General features: G+C 49.0%; 1 protein-coding gene across 1 annotated transcript in view; it reads left to right on the top strand.

Annotated features, from left to right (window-relative positions):
• Window positions 1–18,696, top strand: part of LOC117237939 (zinc finger protein 91) — a 40,591-nt gene that overhangs the window by 4,194 nt on the left and 17,701 nt on the right. Inside the window, exons 2-6 of the mRNA XM_033502389.1 lie at window positions 5,810–6,824; window positions 6,986–7,255; window positions 7,511–7,828; window positions 7,970–8,571; window positions 8,989–9,477. Of these exons, the coding sequence (XP_033358280.1) occupies window positions 5,826–6,824; window positions 6,986–7,255; window positions 7,511–7,828; window positions 7,970–8,571; window positions 8,989–9,477 (2,678 nt within the window). The 5' untranslated portion in view covers window positions 5,810–5,825. The remainder of the gene's footprint in view (window positions 1–5,809; window positions 6,825–6,985; window positions 7,256–7,510; window positions 7,829–7,969; window positions 8,572–8,988; window positions 9,478–18,696) is intronic.

Below are 18,696 nucleotides of genomic sequence, written 5' to 3'. Positions count from 1 at the left end.
TTTCTCGCCGAATTATTCCATTGAGAGAACCGAGTGGCTTGTACCGATTAATCGCATTTCGTTTCGTAAAATGATGTCGTTAGAAACGTCCGATAAGAAGGAAGGGGGCTAAGTGAACGAATAAGCCAAACGGTACCCTATAGCGCTTGAACATGATCTCGACGTTTTATTCTTTTATCGGATTACCTCTGAAAACAAAGGTAGAAGGTTCCTTTCCGGTTTCTCTGAAAGCTCGGTTTCCACGCGTAGGTCAGCCGACAAGAATAAAACGGGTAAAAGAGGACACATAGACGGAACGGAAGAAAGAGAAACGCGTCAAAGGGAGGCAAAGGCAGAGAGATTGTACGAGAACAGAGGGACAAGATTCGTCTTGTTCGAAGGGGTAATACCGCACCAAGACCTGTCCGAAACGAAGTTAAGCTTCGCAGTTTCGAAAATAACTCGGCCAGTAGACGATTAGAATCCACTGCCAGACGAGACGATCGCTGACCAGGCACCACTTCTTTGAAAATAATTTCTTTTCGTGTTTTAACGCGGAGAAATCACAGACGAACCCCCCACGGTCAATCGTATTACGAATGTTTCGCGCTATACTCGCGTCTGCGTTTTTTCATGGCGATCAAAGTCCGCGCATTCCCTGATGGTTTCGCGATGCATTATTTCTAGCGAAGGATACATCAGCCCGTTATCGTCGATCGAAATATCAACGGTCCCGCGAAACCTAGCGCGGCACGAGACGCATACGATCGTACTTTAACGTTCTTTCCTCGTAGTGCTCGCATATTTCCGCGCTCGTTGAAATTTTACGAGCCCGATAAACTTTACGCGTTGCTAACGTAACGAAATCGGCTCCGGTTCGATTCGTGAATTATCGGCTATCGAAAACGTTTCGCGTTCCCGACGAATACACGCTCCTTACCGTTCAATATCCTACAGCTATTATCGTCAAATAACGCATATGGAAAACATATAGGCTCTCGTACGTGGAAAAAAAGTTGCTCGTACATTGGACGCGTTGACACTTTGCGGAATCCGTACACACATAGGAGAATACGTATGAGAATATATATAGATATATATACATTTGCCGACGAAATATCCTTCCTTTTATTAGAGTATATTACGCGAAACGCGTAATCGAGTCGCGTGAGCCGACGCGAATCGCCCACCGCGTATCGTCGACGTTGATTTTGCCAGCGGACCGTGTTACGATAGTTGGAGGATTTAAACAAGAAGAAGTAAATTTAGATAAATGGAACGTACGCGCAAAGAGTTTCGAATTGATTCCGATGGCGAACGAAGAGCAGAGTTGACGATTAACGGCGGGCTGACGAATCTCGAGCAAAGCGACTGGTTCGCTGTGCCAAGATTTCCGTTGCGCGTATTCCGCGCTGGTGGACGATACGCGAAATCGAACGGAGAACGAGGCCGTCTTAAGGAGCGTGAAAAGTCGGCGGGTAAAAATGACGGAGATCCGCGAGACAGCATCGGAATTCGATGAAATCGAAAGAGAGATCGCTGATTGGATAAAGTTTGGGAAGATTCTCGGGACGGAGTCGCGACGACATGGAAGAAAGACAGGTTTCTTCGGCAAGGTTGACGGAACAGGGCGTCGAACGGTTGGCTGGCGTTTGCCGGCTGCGATTGGCAAAGTCTCGGAAACGAAATCTCCTTTGTAGTCGAAATAAGCGCGATTCTCTCCGTGACGGTGGCAGAACGGGTCATGGGTCGAGGGTTGGCGTCAGCGTGTATAGCAGCGGCAGCATTCGCAGAAGGTTCGGTATAGGGAGTGTGGCGCGTGGTCGTAAGGGGTCGCGAGGGACAGGCGAAGAGGAGGGGAGGGGGGGTTGGCGAGAGTTGGCCGTGCGAGCTGGTTGACGAAGAGGGTGGGGTGGTATGGGGTGGTTAGGTGGACGAGGATGGGGTGGTTGTCGACGATAGGGCGAAGAAAGAGGTGGAGGAGCGCAGAGAGAAGCCGAGGTCCGTCGGTATCGATCGGGCGTCTGCGGTAGATTGACACGTGTCATGGCCGCCTCTCGGTGTTCGAGAGAACCAGGTGGCGGGAGAAAGAGGGAAACGTGGAGAGAAAGGTGGCGGAAAGGAGAAAGGGAAGAGAGCGTAGAGGATGGTGGCGAGAAAGAGAAGCAGAAACGAAGAAAGGCTGGCGAGACGAGGAAGGTGGCTAGGCAGCGAAGCGGTCGAGGGGATAGCAGCGTCGAAGGTGGAAGAGGAGGTAGAGACCGGGGGTTGGTTGGCGCGGGGGGGAGGCGAGGGAAAAGGACATTAAGGTGCGTAATAGCCAGCGGGGCGAGCGCGCACCGCCGCGGCATCGATTAGACAGAGGCTCCCTCGTCCCATTGCTAGGATGCAGCCCTCCCCTTCTCCTCTTCCTCGTCGACCCACCGACATACTCACCCTCCGCGCTATATCCACCCGTCCACCACCCGCAACCCATACTCTCGACCGAGAGGTCCCCACGACCACCCAACCACCCACCCATCCACCCGCCTCCGCCTACTCCGTCGAACTGGAGAGCCCCCGAGTACGTGCTCTACATACACACTCGTGCGCTTATGTCAGTTCCTGTCCTGCCGTTGCCTCTGCTTCTGCCTCTGCCTCTGTCTCTGCCGCTGCCACTACCTCTGCTGCTACCGTTGTTACGACTACCGCTGTGTGCCACCGCTGAGAAAGAGAGCGACAGACGCGAAGAGAAAGAAAGAACGGGAACGGGTGAGATAGAGACCGTGGCCACATGAACACGCAGAAAGAGAAAGAGCGAATGAAAGCCGGTGAAGGAGAAGGAGAAGATACAAGAGCGAAGGATAATAAGAGGGAATGAGAGACGCGGATGTAAAGGGTGAGAAGGGAGGAAGCAGAGGCTACGCTGGAGGGTAGGCGAAGCCACCTAGCTATCCTATGGCACCTATACACGCGCTACCGGGGACACCAACGTCTAACGTCGTTATAAACATTAACGGAGCGGCTCAATATTCCCCGGACCTTGCATCCCCTGCGTCTACCTCCGGTCCATCTCCCTTCTAGACCAACCTCCACCTCTTTGCGCTCTACCTATCTCGGACGTTCGTCCATGGCTATCTCGCCTACCTACGCTCTTCGGACCTTTCGATTCGCAAATCTCCGACAAGACTCCCTGTCTCTAGCCATTCCGTTACGGATTCTTACGCGTTCTCGACCGTCCTTGCTCCGTGTCAATTACGCGCGTTAACCGAAGATCGCTAAGAGTATTCATATACAGATCGAACGAAAGTAGATACGCAGGACGTAGATCACAGGCGACCACGTCGCGTTACCACGTCGAGCGAAAAATCGATCTCGTTCGATAGACTCGAAAGCCGTCCGCGTTACGGCGCAAAGACGGAGAGCGAAGTTTAGCCGAAATCGTGAAATTGGATTTGCTCTGTATTTTAAAGATCGATTTCGGCAAGAGAGACGAGCGAGAAGGGCGGTCGGTCCGTCGAGCGAATTCGTACGCGAGGGTTCGTGCGCTGATTACCGTTAATTGCGGTTGATATGGAAGAACGAAGGGACGTACGACACCCTCGACCATTTCGATCGGATTAGCGACACCGATCGGAATCGTCGTGAACGGGGACGCCTCGTATCCCGTTTATAAACCGTGCTTCCGTTCGATTCATTTTCCGAAACGAATCCACGACGTAATAATTTCGAACGCGCATCGTTCGAAAACAACGTCGAAACGAAAGTCGCGATTTCCATATATCTGAAACTGTGACTACACGTACGTGCATATACATACACGTACACGTATAGTTGTTCTTCGTTGCAGTATCGTACGGTTTCACGTTGCATGCGGCACGTGTAATTTAGCTTCGCATGGCATCGCTACAGAGGGAATTCGTCTAGTTCGTACGTTCAACAAGTATCCATCCCTCCTCCACCTTCGGCGGCTCTACTTCCTGCCCGTGTCTGCAGTTAGATCGCAAAGTGGCCTCGCGTTCTTTTTAACCAGACCGACGGCTGGTTATTTTTCGCGTGCGAGAATCGAACGGAAAGCCGCGTTTCCTTGGTAGCAGGTGCGCTGTACTTTTTCCCATAGCACGATGGGTAATAAGGGATTAGTCATCGGTGATCGTCGATCAACGTTAACGCGGCCATCGGTTGGTTCGAAGTCTCCGGCGCGATATGTCAAAGTTGGATATTATATTGACGTATCGACGTCTCGATGCTGTCCACGACCAGCTAGCCAATTAACGGGCTTTCTTGTTTTTCCGGCAAACACTCGTAAATCTCGACGGATCTGTCCACTCGATTTAGTCCTCTTCTGCCGTGTCGTGGGTCGTTCTCATCTTTGTTCATGTTGTACGCGCTCTTCCCCACGACGACGTACAATTAATATCGTTGTTCGAGAGGTTGTCCCCGCTCGACAAATATTTAACATGCTACGGCCATCCTAAACTTAATTGGCACGCGTTTGCTCTGCTCCGTTTGCCTTTGCTTGTTCTATCGCGGCGAATCATTGCGTCACACGTTCGTTGCACCTGTGTATGCGCGGTAAGATCGTTCGAAGATACGACGTTTGGAAAAAGGAAATTCCACTTGTCCAAGCTTTTCCAAATAGTTACAGATTTTAGAGTTACGGATGCCAGAGAAAAAGGTTCGGGTCGATGGTACACGCGGTCGAATAATCGAGGATAATCGATCGACGAGTGGTATCGTTCCGATGAATGAACGAATCGACTCGCGTTCCTTTCAACCAGTTCCAAAGGGAGGACGCGAAAAGAAAAGGCGCTCGTCGAAGAGGCAAGCTTTTCCCTATAACTCGAGAGTTCCGCTATCTCGTTACAAATCGAATTTTAGTCACGTCAAAAGTAAACGATCCGCCTAGATCCGCGCGTTAAGCGATCAGGTCGCGAGAAGCGTGTTTCGAGCCGGATGGAAATCTCATTTGGTAGTTTTCTCCGTTTAATAAGACGAGAAGGAGACGAGAGAAAGAGTGAAAGAGAGAGAGAGAGAGAGAGAGAGAGAGAGAAAGAGATTGAGAGAAAGATAGAGAGAGAGAACGAGAAAAGACGGGAGACAGGGTGTAGGGAGACGGAGCCACGAGGTCGCTGCCGGTTCGCAGACTTCGGAAAGGGGAAACGGAAAGGGCGCAACAAGGCCGGGGGTAGAGGCAGCGGAGGGCGTCCGGACGAGGGAGGAGGACGAAGCGGAGGAAGAGGATGAGGCGGAGGAGGGAGGGAGGTAGCAATGGGGTGGCGGTGGATGGTTGGAAGTAAGCAGGGGTGGGTAACGGGCCGGGGAGGACGGGAGAGGGAGGCAGAGGGCGGCGGAGGGTCGGCCAGGACTGGGAGGCGAAGTGTCGTCGTCCGAATAACGGCCAAGCGGCATCGACCGATCTTCCTACCCCTAGCTCGTACGAAGCGTCAACTTGTTTCCCTTCTGTTCCGCGAATATCGGACCTTCAATTTGCCCGGTGCGGTTCGCTTACGCGATGCACTGCCCTTTACGCGTAATCCATACACGGTCCGTCAGTTGTCCCATCGATATCGTTCCCGTCCTCGTTCCCATTCCCAGTCCCGTACCTGTTCCCGTTCCCATTCCCGTTCACGCGTTCTCTTCCTTCCTTTCTACTGCTACTGTTCGCTTAACTTTGAAAAAAAAAGTTACTTCGCGGATACCCACGGCTTTCTTTCTTTCTTCTTTTCTCTTCTATTTCGCGTTTCACTTTAGTTATACGACTAGACGCGGCAAGGAAGATGCCACGATGTCTTTGATGTTGCCGTTTATTTCGTTTCGTTATTTCGTACATACAGCGCACAGTTCTCAGACTACACGGATAACCTATGGAAAGTTACGAGGACGACGACGACACTCACTTCTGCATCAAATGCCATCTGACGATACACGGCCTCGACAATTACGTACGACATCGTCAATCCGGATGCCGGCCACGGGACGACAGGAACGTAGCCGCGCGGGTATCACCCACGACGCCCGCTTCACCGACCACCGTTTTCTATCCGGAGATACTGAACGCGGACGCGTTCTTCAGTTCGCTGGAGCTACAGAGTAGCTCCAAGTCGAATCCTCGAAAGGCATCCGGTTTGCTCGAGGAAAGTAGGAAGTTCAAGAAGGACGACAAAAGGAAAAAAAGTCTGAAATCGCAGGTGGACGCGGACGAATCGCCGGTAAAAGAGAAGCTTCACAATATGTTGCCCGGAGTTTCGGAGCTCGAAAATCCGACCGACCATCTCTGCATGCCGTCTCTCGTTGGATTTCCCGATATCGTTCCGTCCACGTCCAATAAGCCTACGATCGCGAGCAACCGAAACAAATTAAGTCAATCGATGAGCAACGTCGCCACGAACATCGACAGCGGTGGATTTTCGGTGAAGCCCGAGCCGGAAAATTCCTTGGAAGGTCTGATGACGTCTCAGGAATCCAAGCAGTCGGATAGAAAACGACAGGAAGAATCGCAAAGGATCGAACAGGCTCATCAAACGTGGTTGGAATACACGATGTTGGCCGAGCTGGTGTCGAACAACGAAAACAAGGATCTGACCAGATACGAGTACGAATATCAACAGGACGAGGATTCGGAGGACGATATATTGGAGGAAGATTTGGGGGAGGATGACTCTTACTTCGAGTCTGACGATGGGGAAGATCGAGAACGTCCACCGCGTGGTCACATCGGTGGCAAATGGAAGCCAGAATTGGACGATCTTCCTCAAAATATGTCTCAACTTCAGGACGACGACGTGGAGCCCGAAGACGAACATCAAGAACATCCGCCGCCGACTTATACAGGGGGCAAGTGGCGACCCTCGGACGCCTCGCAGGTACGTAATCGTCGAAATTGTTTTATCAGACGCGCAACTGTCGCGCCTATCTCTCTGCTATCAACTTTTCCGAGCCTTCTGTTACGCGTATTAAAAATACGTCCACGAAGCGTTACGAACGAAAGCTGTGGTTTTCAAAAATTTCCACTGGCATCTCGTAGAAGGCAGAAGAGTACGAGACTAAGAGCAACGTCGGACAACCATCGCCAGGACACACACGAGGGAAATGGGTACCGGGCGCGCAAACGGATATCGAATCAGGATATTGGTGCAGTCCTTGCGGCAGGAAACTTGCCTCTCGATTGGTCTACAACAGGCATCTTCTCTCTGATTTGCACGCTAGAAGGAGCATCCGAGAAATCGATGGCGTTCTTTGCCCGCCGCGTGCCGCCAACTTGCACGCACTGAAAAAATCATCGACTCGTAATCAGGTAACGATCTCGATCTTTATCCTTTCGTCTCGTTGCTTCTTCGATCGGTTCCAACTTTCTCTACCTCCTTTACCTTTTTCCTTCTTTCAGTTCCTTCGGTTTCTTTTTTATTATATTCTTTACTTTTTCCCTTCTTATTACCTCGTTTAGTTGTATGCCCGTGTCTTTTTTTCACTCTATATATATATATATATAAATACATATGGGAGAAATTTAGGCGAATGTAGAAAACTGACGGATATGCTTGTCTGACAGAAAACTAAACAAGCGGAGGAAACGAAAGAAGCGAAGAAAAGTTTGCGAAAACGAGAAAAGGAAATACTTTGTTGCGAAATGTGCCATGCCCGAGTGAGAAGAACGCAAATGGGCAAGCATTTGCTCTCTCATTATCACTGCCGCGTGGCAGGTGTAAATCCTTGCGGCCCACGGGCGCGTCGCTTTTTACTAGAAAATATGGCGAATGTGGTTCGGCAGTGCACTTTTCAGTGTTTCTCTTGTCGTTTTTACTGTAACACGGAGGAAACATTCCTGCGTCATTGGCGATCCGATCTCCATGCAAAAACGCTCGACCAGGTATTCTCTCTACGTTACGATCTCGATTTACGAGTACGATGGAACTCCTTTCGTATAAATTCTGTCTATTTCTATCTAGTATCCACTTATTTAAAAAATGCTCGACGATATTTTCTCGTCTCGTCGATTCTCTGTTTCCAGATCGCCGGCAGTTACAGATGCACTCCTTGCGACTTTTGGTGCGAGGACAACGAAACGATGGAAGCGCATCTGGTCGATTCGAGTCATCGCGACGTTGTTTCCATGATGAATGGTTCGGTACCGATCAGGATAGGTCGTCAGCGAGCTCTGACTTGCGGCGGTTGCGATCGTCGATTCCGTTATAATTTGCAACTTCGATTGCACATCAAGGAAACCGGCCACGAAGAGAGTTTGACCGCGACGGACGAATATCAACAGCGAATCAAATGCAATCTGTGCCCGCAAATAGTTCGATCGTTGGTGGCACTTCAGCGTCACCAGTTGTCTTCCCACGTCACGAAGATCGAGAAACACGAGACGAACGATTCGTCCCAGCCAACGCCTTATTTCTGTTCCTTCTGCTCGATGAACTTTGCCACTGCTCGAGAAGCCGTATTACATCGAAGAACGTCCAGTCACAAGGAGATGGTGAAGGCTCGGAAAAGCAACGAAGGCCCGTCGACGTCCACGGTTCGCCAGTGTCCTCATTGCAAGCAGAAGCAGACGAATTTGTCGGAGCACAAGACACACCTTCTCGATAGTCACCCCGAGCTTTGTTACAGGTAAGAGAATCGAAGTGGCGATAATACGCATTCAAGAGTCCTTAGTTCAAATATTCTATCTCTTACTTCGAAATCGAAAGAGACTAAAGTTTTATCTAGAAGCCGTAACTGTACGATATGATATTGCTCGAAGGGTAGGGAACACGGAAAACTTGAAATATTTCGTTGGCGTATGTATTTCGAGAAATGAAAACATTCTGGATGGGATGCTTCGGTTAAAACGGACAATACCGTAGACAGAAACGATATAACGAGCTGATAAAATCAACGATATGCTAAAGTTAGTGGGGATTGATAATTAGGACGCGAAGTGTCAAGACGTTTCGTACAACACGCGCGACGCGTTGATGAAAAATTTCTGCGATTGTTGGAATATTTCCGCGAACCGTCGTACACGTACCTGATCGATGTTTACAGATGTCCCAAATGCGGTACGTTGTTTGCCCTCTCGCAAGACGTGACGAGGCACACGAGGGAAAACAAGTGCCATGACTCAAACGATGAATCGAATAAAACGAAAACAGCGGACGCGAGAGACGAATGGAAATGCAACAGCTGTAGCTTCTCGACCAACATTCAGGCGGAATTTATCTTCCACGAAGCTCTTCACGCCGGGATCGTACGAAACGATAACGAAGACGAGAACTCTGGCAAATCATCGGCGAAGTATTCTTGCCCCGTCTGCAAGAAGGCATTCACGAAAGTGTCATTACGGAATCACATCAGAAGCCACACCGGAGAGCGTCCGTTTCCGTGTGCCAAGTGTCTCGTGCCCTTTTCCAGGAGATCCGACCTAAACGCCCATCAGAAACAGTGCACGGCTTCGACATCGTCGGGATGGTCGGAAGGTTTGGGACGGAAACGCAGCTTTGTTTGTTCCGAGTGCAACAGCGCCTTCTACACAAAGTAAGTACCGTTTTATTTAACGCTATTCTGCCGTGTTGAGTCGAGAAAGCGTATCTGCGACTCTCGCTTAAATCGAGTCATGCCAGATAGCAGGAAAATATTTTATCTACACTGATACGGAAGATATAACAGTGTCTATGCTTCGGATGTCCGTGCGTTAAATCGATGCCCGGTTGTTGCTAAAAGTCAACTTTTCTTAAAAAGGCTCCTTCGATCTATCCGACCTGTTCGAATTAATACGGCGAAATTGTCGGAATGTTGGATTTTACAGCGAGTTCTCGATCATATAGTATACGCGTGTCCGTACGTTTCTTAACGATAAATCGTCCGAGAACTTTCAACTTTTAGACGCTGCGTTCTATTTTTTCGCACGTAACGCGATGAGAAAGGAAGTAAGTACATGCACGTTGAGACGTCATGTTGCGAATAATTTATCCTTCTGTTCCTCAAAACCGAGATTATTATATTCATCTAGAATGGTAAAAACGGCAACAGCTCTTTACTAGCTATCTGAAGCATAAATATTCGCTCGGATCTCCATCATCTGCGTGGAAATGAAAATAAGATCTGGTCGACTATCACGCACCCAGTTATCCATACGAATTCCCAGTCCCACACTATTTACAGCGAATATCGGCACGCTTCGAAGAAGCTGTCTCTGTCCGGATGAAAATTATCGTGCGATTAATAATCTTAAACGATCGTTCGAAAATGGCGCGTAAAAGTAATTGCTCGGGCACGTTCTTCGTGTACGAAAGCTCTGGATGGCTCGTATGACGTATAGCAAACGTTGTATCGTGACAACAATGGGTTTAACGTAGAAAACTTGCTGCATTATCCGGCTAACAAAAGGATCGCATTTATCACGGGATTTCCAGTTAGGTACAATTATATCGCATCGATCGTAGATCGGTAGGTCGTCGAACGAACCGTGACCGCGTTCGATGCAAACGGCTCTGTACTTCGCTACCTTTCACCGAGCTATTTATCTTTCGTCGAGTTACCTTTGCGAGTGCGTTAACATCGACGCGAGAGTAATATCGTAAATATTCTAGGCTACGCCCCAAAAGTGGGCATCGCTGCTTACTCGAAAGTAGCCTGAATCGAAATACAGAAGGCTGTTTCCCCTCGTATCGTATGTATCGTTACGTAGTCGCGACACCGCGTAGATCTCGTATCGCCGTTGGTAAATGTTCGCCTTGTTACGAAGCCGGTATGGATCGAATTTTATTATAGCTAAGATATCAGGCCGCGAACGCGTACAACTGCTATTCGCTACACTTTCCATTAATATTGTCCCGAGTAATGATCATATTAATTTTATAATCACGATAATCGCGTGATCGAAGACCGCGGTTAAAATATACGATAAGTTACGGCACGTGTTCCCATCTTGCATAACACAGAGTTTTCGATCTCTCCGTTTAATTAAACGAGTGTTTTGTCGTTTTCTTGGATCGTTTTGAAGAATACCGATAACGTTAGTCGCTCAGACTGATGTTACGAGAACGAACGTAACGCAACGACTAAACCTTCTGACAACGAGATCAGAAACGAACGTATCGATAAAACGAAAGAAGCCTAACCCTTTTGAATTCCAGTTAAGTATAATTCTGACCTTAAGGGACTCGACGTTGAGAGTGGAAGAAAACGCTCGCTTATCGTAACGCAAATATTACAGCGTCTTCGAGACGAGGGACCACCGTGCTGCACCGTGGCTACGAGCTCGACTTCCGTTCTAAGTAAAGGGTGTTGCGTTCGCGGATAAAAAGTGCAGGACAATAAAAGCCGGGCTCGCGTGCTGAAACCACGAAACGTTCGCGGGTTCTCGTAGTAAAAGTGTCCTCGCTGCATAACTATAAAATAAAAGACCGTGTCCATGGACAAGGGTAGCGAGAGACGAGAGGGAGAGGCGAGTGGCCGAAGAAAGTACGGAGATGGAACGGAAAACTCTGGAGAGCGGGTGAGGTGGGGGTGGAGGAACGAGAGTAAACCGTGGTGCGAGAAGGAACTCGGCTCGCTCTCTGCCACCGGTTCGTATTAACATCTCATAGTGGCCTGTAAGCCCACGGGTCATTCTAGCATTTAATGGGCTTGCATTATGGCCCGTGCAAGTATGCGTCCTACCGGCGCGCGCGTCCACCAGTACCAACCTACGTAACTAGAAACTTGTACTCGCTAATGCTTCGTTACACTAGCGAAATTACTAGCGCGGATTAACGCCCCGTGGGTCCTATTAAAAATGCGATCGAATCCAATCCCGCTAATGCCAATTTACGCTGCGGAGGTCGCGCGACTCGAAGGACCACGGATAGGAGGCAATGCCGGAACGACGTGGACGAATCGTCGGTACCTTTAGCAGATGCTCGAGGTGGACCATGGCGATACGTATTTAACGATGCTATTTGAATCGGGTTGAAGAATCGATAGCTATTGCGTATAGCGTAGGTAATATTTCAGCATCTAAAAAGCAACGAGGAAAAGCTCATAGAAACCCATATCGGCCCTTGGCGTTGATAGCGGCACAACTCGAACAGTTTCGAATTTTTCTTACGTTCGATAGAAGGTCTGCGTTGTGTTTCTATATTTATCGTGATATAATTTTATTATAATTTGGCATAATCGATATAGATTACATTGTAATTGTAATTTTAGAACGTTATGATTCAATCAGTTTTGCGAGAAAAGGGGAAAATTATTTCTTCAAACTTATTTCATCAATCTGGTGTCAGTTTTACAGCGATATTCGCTCATCTTCGGCTGTTTTACGACGCTACAAGTGCAAGATTATACTGGTTTCGCGAATAGTGGCGTATCTTGCGTCAAGTCGGCCTTATAACGTCGTTGAAACGACTCACGAAGATTCCTTCGTGAATTTTAAAAAGCCTCTCTTTCGAAATTTACATTGTCCGAGTTGCGCCACTATCACTGCCAAGCAGCGATGTGACGTCTCATTCGATGTTATTCGACGAGATTCTTTAAATATCGCCCACGTGTCACCACGGACACCTTCCATATTTTAATAAAAGTATAAGACGCGAACGTAACGAAGTACAACAGGCATTTACAAAGAGCTTCGTGAGTTAGGTTAATTGCGCGCGGAGATACGTGTATCGCGATACGCGTATGATAGATATCAATGGTACATGTACCGCTTATAGGAACGTTTGTACGACGATTCTCATGAGATACAGTGTCGCGATACTGATTTTGCGTATCTTGAGCTGCTCGGTTACCGGTGACTTTACTCGCATGAAACAGGCAGATGAAGTTATGATTTTAATAACTTCGATAACTATCGGATCTTAAGATTTACCTCATCCTTTCACGAACGTCTTTATATTTATGAAGTAATTAATAGAATAATACCTTGTAATAAGTACTTGCTGCATCTTATTTTACAAGATTAATGATCACAGTTACCAGTTAAAGGTGTGGTATTATGATATTCAAAGTCACTTAGTCTTCAAACTGGATCAGTAACTGAAAAATGTTATTCTACGTATATACCTGCTTTTACCTGCTTTTACAAAAAAAAAAAAAAAAGAAAAAAAAAATAAAAGAACAATCGACAAAGAACCGTACGTTTTACCGAATTCCAGCGAATCTTAGAGAAAATCTGCGCCAATACTTTTCTTCGTTACGTGATACGTAAATCTGAATACTATGGAGGAAAGTTAGCGTTCGTAGATTCCCGCGACTAAACATCACCGTACACAGAACCGGAGACATTTCTCTGTCGCGTCGTCGATGCCGGTATTAAACCATTGGCCGAGCGATCGCTATAAAGCAAATGTTAACACGTATGCTCGCTCGTTCACCCGGCTCGATTTCCTCGTCCCTTTTTCGCTCCCTCCTTGATCGTTCCTTCCGTTCGGTTCTCGTCGTTCTTGCCACTCGTGCTATCCCGTCTCGTACACGCGTTACCTTCTCAAATCTAGCCGTGTCTTCGTGCCGAATAGTCGGTCAGAAGTCTCCGCGTCTCCGCCCGAAACGACAAGGGTTTCGCTTAATGTCATGATTCCGGCCATTTCCAGGGATTAGGCACCCCTATAGTCGTTCCTACTATATCCCTCGCGATCTTTTCCGCAGTCCACGCATAGCGTTTCGATACAGGTTCGATCGAGTGTTCGCGATACGCTCTCGATCGCGGTTAAGATCTTCGGATTCGAACGAAAGTCGAAGGACCGTGTATTTCGAGAATAGCTGTTCGTGGCCTTGCGAAGCGAAAAGAACGAACCACATTAATTGTACAGCGAGTCATTGATCGATACGGTGTGGCAGGTCAATACGCCTTGGAGATAGCGAGTTGTTCGTAGCGGAAAGCTGGTAGCAAAAGAGACGAATTTTCGTGGATTTATACATCGTTGAATAATACGTGGTTCGTTCACTCTCAGTGACCTGCTGTAACGTAACTTTACTTTTTTAGAAACTATCCTCTGTCACACATCTGGCGACGAGCGTTATCTCGTCGTATACGTTGACGTTACGTATGCATTGCTTTTTATTCTATAAGGCGTGCTCGTTGCAAGAACGTGAAAAATTCTTTTCCACGTCGAGACTAACCGACTGACCTGGTTCCATCGTAAATTCGACTCGTCTATCGGGAAAGTTTCCGCAACAGTGTCTTACCGCTCGATCATTGTCCGCTGTCAGAGGCACAAAGCAGGCGCGTACCTAGAGCCGCGCGTCATATTTCGACCGCAGGTTGTTAAAACTTCCGGTCGGGCCACGTTGATTAGGACTTTCTCCGGCTTCATTTACGCCAAGAATCGAGGGCAAGGCGAGCGTCGGTTGCGCGTCAGTTGTCGACAATGTCGAATCCAAACTCTGTCTCCGTTTTGCCGAGCAAACGGAGACAATCTAGCAAGAGGCGTTCTACAAACTTGCTAGGTTCTCGGGGATGCAACAAACTGTTATCATCGATTATACGAAGCTAGCGTTTCGTACGTTTTGCTCGGTCTCAATTTCGAAAGTTTTCAATGTCGTTCGTTCGGTTCTGGACGTGTGTTTCGTTACGAGATACCGGAGGAAATTGCGAGGGATCGGTCGAGAACGTGACACCGGTAAGGAACGAGATAAAAGAAGAAGATCGAAAAATGGAAGAGCACGAAGCGGGTAGCGGCTGCAAGAACTAAAAGAAGAAAGAATAGGAAGAAGGAAAGCGAGGAATGGCGCGGCGAACGGGCAAGAACGGAGGGAAGAAGGGTTGGATAGAAGGAAGGAAGGAAGGAAGGAAGGAAGGAAGGAAGGAAGGAAGGAAGGAAGAAGAGAAGAGAGATAATTACGAGAAGACGGGCAGCTCCCGCGCATTCGATCGCCTAACCAATTCTCGGAATAAGCGGGCAATTCTCGATGTATGCGCATATTCAAGATAGTATGTTACATACGCGAGCTACTGACCGTACGTTTCGTTCGTTCCACCCTCGGGCCCTCCGCCTCTCGTACCGCGCGGCCTTTTCTCCTCGTCGTGCTCTGGTCAGTCCTTTCCAGCGTTCTACCCACCGGCAACCCTCTCGTTTCTGCCTGACGATGTGTACGCCAGTTCCCCAGAGGTATTTACATATATGGACCGCGGCGTGGCGCGCGCGTATCTTTTATCTTCCGTAGCAGTAATGGCGCGTCCACCTCCTTCGTAGCCGGTCAGGTAAACGCCGTAAAGATAGGCATACTGGGTGAGATTGGCGTAACCTCGCTGCCTGTCGACGTTTCACCGGATCACTTTCCCGATACTATTTACGAACGAAAGCTTCTCGCACGGTAGTTGGTTTCGCGGGGTAGAAACGACGCGTTTTCATCTTCGCGGCTATTAGCTCGTTCGATCGTTACGCCGACTTCTGTAATCGCTGAATGAATTCGAGTGGATCGAGGACACACGTCCATTTGGTCCGTGTTGATTTTAGTTCGGTTAAGTTTGATTTACGCGTGTAAATGACGGAGTTTGTTTCGCAGAGGGACGAAGAAACGAAGAAACAGGGGATTTCCGAATAGAACGAACGTAGTGTCTGAGACACCGACGAAACGAATAGCGAATTAACCGATCTGCCTCCGGTTAATGGATCAAAGTTATACCGATCGTTCGAACGATCGTCTTAATCGTCGTATTCGAAACGGAAAAGGAAACTCGAAACTCTGATAGATTGGCCGTCGTATCGTAGAGGGAATGTAAAAAGTAGGGGATTACTGGATCCGAGATAATGACAAAACAGAGTAGGAAGCTTCGCACGGTTAATTCGAACGCGAGGCATGTTCGAATTGAAGCGGTACATAAATCTCCGATCATCGTAAATTTCGAGGGGCCGAAGAGAGCGAAGAGAATGGAGAATCGGCGGCGAACCCTTCTCGTCTCTTATCCTACCATTGTCTGGACGGTGTGCGTGAGTGTATCGTTTTCTCTCACCTCCATTGGCGCTGCTAATGAGGCACGGTGTCGTCTTTACGGATCACCCCGTAGGCACCCTTAAACATCCGGCCTGCTGAATCCTACGAGGGATTGTCCGCGCTGCCGGAGAGCAAAACGGCGGAGACCTGGCTCGGGCTGGCCTCGCGAGAGAAAAGAAAGAGGAGGAAAGATTTCTGCATGCCCCCCTGAGGAACAATGCGACGACGCTGTTGCACCGCATTCGTCGCATTGAAATGTATTAGTGAGGTGTCTCTCCGGTGCGCGCATTGTGTCGCAAGAACGCGCCTGTGTACGAACGTACGTACGTTAAGCATGGGTTTTCTTCGTTCCTATGTGGTGGCAATGGTGGTCGGTAGCGATGGTACGCGGTGTGGTATGGTTTGGTATGGTGGCACGCGGTAAGCACGGCCCCCGTATGCAGACAGTTTAGCGGTGACCGCCCCGCGAGTCCAGTTGTCGCGTGAAATATTGCGATTCATAAAATAAAACAGGCCTGCGGTCGAGGACGCGTAGATATAGCCGCAGGCCGCTAACCCAGACCTAACCCGCCCCTCTGTCTCTCTTTTTCTCTCCATCCCTTTACAAGCTCTTTTCGAAACGCCGCATCCCCCCGAGCCTCCATCCACCGTTTTTTCTTCTCCGTTCTTCTGTTGTTCGTTTGCTCGTTTGGCCGGCCGTCTTTTAACTTCTCCGCGCGTCTATCCATTCGTAAAATACATGCACTCACGCACACAAAAAAAAAAAGAAAGAATAAATAAATTATATATATATATATATATATATATAGGTAGGATAAACGAAGCAAAGAATCATCGGACTTTCTTTTTGTCCACCATCGACGACGCTTCGTTCGACGTTCTTTTCGGCTTTTATCGTCATTGGCGTTGACTCGGCGGGCCAAGGTGCGAATACATTGGGAAACCACGAGCATCGCAACTAGATCTAACGAGGGAAATTTTTCGGTATCGCGTCGCAGCACGCCACGGGTCGCTGTTCTCGATAAGTTTGGCGCGCGGTGTGCGGTGCTGTACGATGCGGTGCGGTGTAGTACGGTGCGGTACGGTGAACACGAATACTCCGTGAAAGCCGCTTCAGCGCGTTCTCGTAATGCGGTAACGAGGGAAGAAGGCGAATCCAGAAGCGAAATAAAAAATACGGTCCGCTCTCCGGAGCAGCGAGTTGTTTTATTTAATTAAAATTTTTTCCACGAGCCCGAGACTGGCGTAAAGGCTGGAAGAGTAACGAATGGCTGAGAACGCGGATATCCGCGTAGAAATTCGGCTCGTAATCTCTGGTAAGGTTATCCTCGATAACGAAGAACTCGCGATCTTCCCCTAACGAATGATCGTCTCCGGTGAACGAGAAGGCAGAAACGTCGACGTACGTTACGGTTAAGACGCTCCTCCGTTCCGGAGATTCCTCCTTTTCCACCGACGAAATTAGCGGAGGACATGTTTATTGTAAATGAATCCTACTCCGGGAGCGGCTCGTGGAAGACTGCTACATGTTCTAGGGGGTGGCGAATCGGAGAGACGAAGACGGAGGTAAAGAGAGAGGAAGATGCGGGGAGGGTAGTTTGGAGGGCGCGCGCGCTCGCTGCTCCGATTTATGCGCCCGTTACCGAGCCCTCTGGCGCAATTAAGCTCGCGTTATAATATTGTTGTTTATTCTGAGCCTCGGCTGCGAAGCGTTAACCACCCCTCCGCTCCGTGCCCACGTTGGCTCTACTGGCAACAACCAACCCTACGATCCCCTAATCTCCCTGACGCGGCAGCTAGAATCTCTCGCTCTATCCCATTTCCTTTTCCAGTTCCTACCATCCTCCCTCCCTCCCTCCCACCCTTCTACCCTTCCAACCTATCCCTCCCCGCTCTCTCTCTCTCTCTCTCTCTCTCTCTGCCTGCGTGATCTCTCCCTCGCGACTCTCCTCGTCTCTCGCTCGTCGTTTCTTTTTTATTCTCGCCGACTTACAGCATCAGCGCCAAATACGGGACTAACAAACCACTCCCTGGCGGTCGACAGAAGCGAAATTCCAGTTTTGTTTGTCCCTGCAGGGCAGCCTTTGATTGGGATTCGCGAGTTAATTTGAACTTATTTTGACGCGCGGTCACGTACGCGCTAATGAAGCTGGCTTTTCGGGGTCGAGCCTCTGACGTTCCGGTCGTTCGATCGTTTGTTCCGATTTGGCTTTCCATTCGCGCCAAATCCAAACGATGGCCCGCCGCCGATCGAGAGCCCGCTTTGACCGGCCTTTCCTCCGAAAGATTTATCGTCCGAAGGGTTGCGGAGGATCGAAACTGCACGATCGATCGATTTATTTCGGGCTTTCGACTCGGCCCGTCAAATCACTTCCCCCACCCACCCACACGCACACACAGACACGATAGAATCGATCTGTGTATCTTCGTGGATTTATCTGCTTGTTTACATAAATTTGAGAAATCTATAATTAAAGCCGTGATTCGTCTTACGAGCTTTTATCTCCGCTTGGAATCGACCAATTTATACCATTTAAATAACGCGTGAATCACTTCTTAAACCGGTTCCTGGACTCGATCCTGCTGACTCTGACGAAACGAGGACGGACAGAATTCGTTTCAAGCGAAATCGACGTTAAGTCGACGACAACTGCGATACGCCGGTGGTCCTGCGTGCGCACGCGTTCGCTCGGCAAAAAGCTGTTTTACCGGAATCGCATCTAACAGAGGAGGAATTTAGACGTGGCAGAGCGTCGAGAGTACGCGCGGGGATGCCGAATTTCGTCTGGCGACTCCACGAAGATAAGATTTCCTCTTGGAGCGCGATACGCGCGGATC

This window comes from Bombus vosnesenskii, unplaced genomic scaffold (assembly GCF_011952255.1).
Source record: "Bombus vosnesenskii isolate JDL3184/JDL3185 unplaced genomic scaffold, Bvos_JDL3184-5_v1.1 scf7180000013417, whole genome shotgun sequence".
Lineage (NCBI taxonomy): Eukaryota > Metazoa > Arthropoda > Insecta > Hymenoptera > Apidae > Bombus > Bombus vosnesenskii.
Note: the sequence above shows the minus strand (reverse complement) of the source record. Positions and strands in the feature narration are given on the sequence as shown.